Genomic DNA, 2,113 nt, shown 5'->3' on the forward strand with positions numbered 1-2,113 from the left:
TGACACAGCGCAGAGCTACCTCAAGCAGCCCTCTCAGTTTCCGCCGCTTCCGGACTAATCACAGATCCCAGTGCCTGTGGGAGTGCCCGGAAGAACCCATCACCCAGGCGCGAGTGGAGGCCAACACGCAGTATGGGTGCTGGGTCCCCTGGAGTGTGGCATGCGGACGGCTGGCCCTGCTCAGTGAGGCACGGTCTGCCAGGTCTCAGGGAGGCTGCCTTGCTCAGCTGGCAGAGGGTCTCATCTTGGCTTTAAGAGCAGCCCGACGCCACAGTTTCGTGGAGATGAGCCGTGTCTCCAGCACTCAGCGGCGAGCCCCTCAGAGCAGGCCTCAGCACAGCATCTCGGTGCCTCTCGGGCTTTGCTCTGTGTTAGGCCCTGAACAGGCTTCCACCCCTGCTCCTCTCCCCGGGAGCTGATGGCTTCGAAGGATGAAGGGGGCACAAAAGAGATGTTTGTGTGCATTCCTGAGGACCGGCCATCAGACCGAGCCTCCACAGGCCGCAGGTGTGTGCCAACAGCAGGGGGGACATGTGGCACTTAGGGGGCCAAGACTGACGGCCCGAGGGCAGACGAGAATAGCAACACGAGGCCTGCCTGGTGCACTCACGCCAGTTCGCCAGGCCCGCCTGGCTCCTGATTTATTTACTCAAGCATCTTGCCTCTCACTGAAAAGATCTGGCACCTGGGAGTCTACAGCACCCTCTCTCCACCCCTTCAGAGGGGCACTGCTTCTCAGGCGGGGCCAGAGCCTGAGACGGGAGTGGCGGGCCTGGGAAACAGGCCTGAGGAAGGGTGTCTGGCTCTAACACACCCCCGCAGGCCAGCCCTGCACCCAGACCCCTTCAGGCACACTGCCAGGTCCACAAGCGTCCAGAGGAGAAGCCAGGTAGTGACAGGGCCGCGGGACCACGTGTGAGCAACCTCCGCCTGGGGACAGATGCTCGGTGTCCAGGAGAAGAAAAGGGGCTTCGGCTGCCCCAGGGCCTGGGGGTCTGGGAAAGGCGTGACGAGGAGGGAAGGCTGATGATGTTAAGGGCGCAGAGCAATACACAAACATCGTACACATAATAACATCATCTCAACCACATTTGAAATAAACATCAAAGCACTGACGATGGCTATTTGTGGATGCGGCATCAGAGAAAATTACTCCTTTCTCCTTTGAACTTCCTTTTTCTTTAGATGAGCATGGATTTTGCAATTGGCATTTTATAATCAGGAAGGAATGTTACTAAGGAAAATGAAAAAGAGAGAGTCCGGTACGGCCTCTGTCTGTTTCTAGGAAGCATGAGGCTGGGTCTGGGCCCAAATGGTCTCGGCCCCTCTCTCAACGACTGCATCCCTGGGCCCAGAGCCCCAAGATGAGGCCCCTCACCTGTAGCAACTCCAGATCAGATGAATCTTCCTGCCCAGGAACCATTTCCGTTAACATCTCAGACATGACTTTTGTGTTTCCTCGAACAATGTCCAGTTCGCTCCGCAGCCTGGCGATCTGTTGGGCCCAGAGGAAGGAAGAGGGAGGGAGAGGTCGGTCACCGTGCCTGGCCGGGGACGCCGCCCTCACTGGGACACAGGCCGCACTTCTGAAGGAGTGCAGCAGCAGCACTGTCTTGTCTCCCTCTGGTCTAGAGAGTACTGATGGGGGGCGGGGGGGGGCACCTGGAGAGCCCGGTCACCCGTTGGCCCCCGACTCTGCCCAGGACTGGGAGGCAGCACTGGGCAAGGAGAGCGCTCTGGGCCCAGAGGACCCAGCTGGTCTGCAGCCCCCGCTTCCCCGCCCTGGGGCAGGGACTCGCCCTCAGGCCTCTGCCTCTGCTCTTTCCAGGGAAAGGTGGGAGGTGTGGTCCCCAGTCCCTTCAGCACTGGGATCCCTGCTGAGGAACCGAACAGTTATAGACTCTGGCTCCCAGCAGCTTATCCTCAAAATACTATGTCCTTCTGAGAGGCTGGCCAGGCTACGCACACTTTCCTGGTGTGGCAAGAGTGAGGGAGAGGCACTGAGAGAAAACCACAAGGAAGGCCACTCCCTACCAAAGGATAATGACCCCCTGGAAGCTACCCAACCCGCCCACACAACAGGGTCTCCAAAGCCTGGCCTGGGCCACCTCTC

At 59.3% G+C, this 2,113-nt stretch overlaps 1 protein-coding gene across 4 annotated transcripts in view; it reads right to left on the reverse strand.

Annotated features, from left to right (window-relative positions):
- Window positions 1-2,113, reverse strand: part of TOM1L2 (target of myb1 like 2 membrane trafficking protein) — a 63,697-nt gene that overhangs the window by 25,928 nt on the left and 35,656 nt on the right. For all 4 annotated transcript variants that reach the window (XM_015570614.1, XM_015570613.1, XM_006773956.2 and 1 more), the window contains exon 6: window positions 1,379-1,495. In XM_015570614.1, the coding sequence (XP_015426100.1) occupies window positions 1,379-1,495 (117 nt within the window). The remainder of the gene's footprint in view (window positions 1-1,378; window positions 1,496-2,113) is intronic.

Source organism: Myotis davidii, unplaced genomic scaffold, assembly GCF_000327345.1.
Source record: "Myotis davidii unplaced genomic scaffold, ASM32734v1 scaffold207, whole genome shotgun sequence".
NCBI classification, from domain to species: domain Eukaryota; kingdom Metazoa; phylum Chordata; class Mammalia; order Chiroptera; family Vespertilionidae; genus Myotis; species Myotis davidii.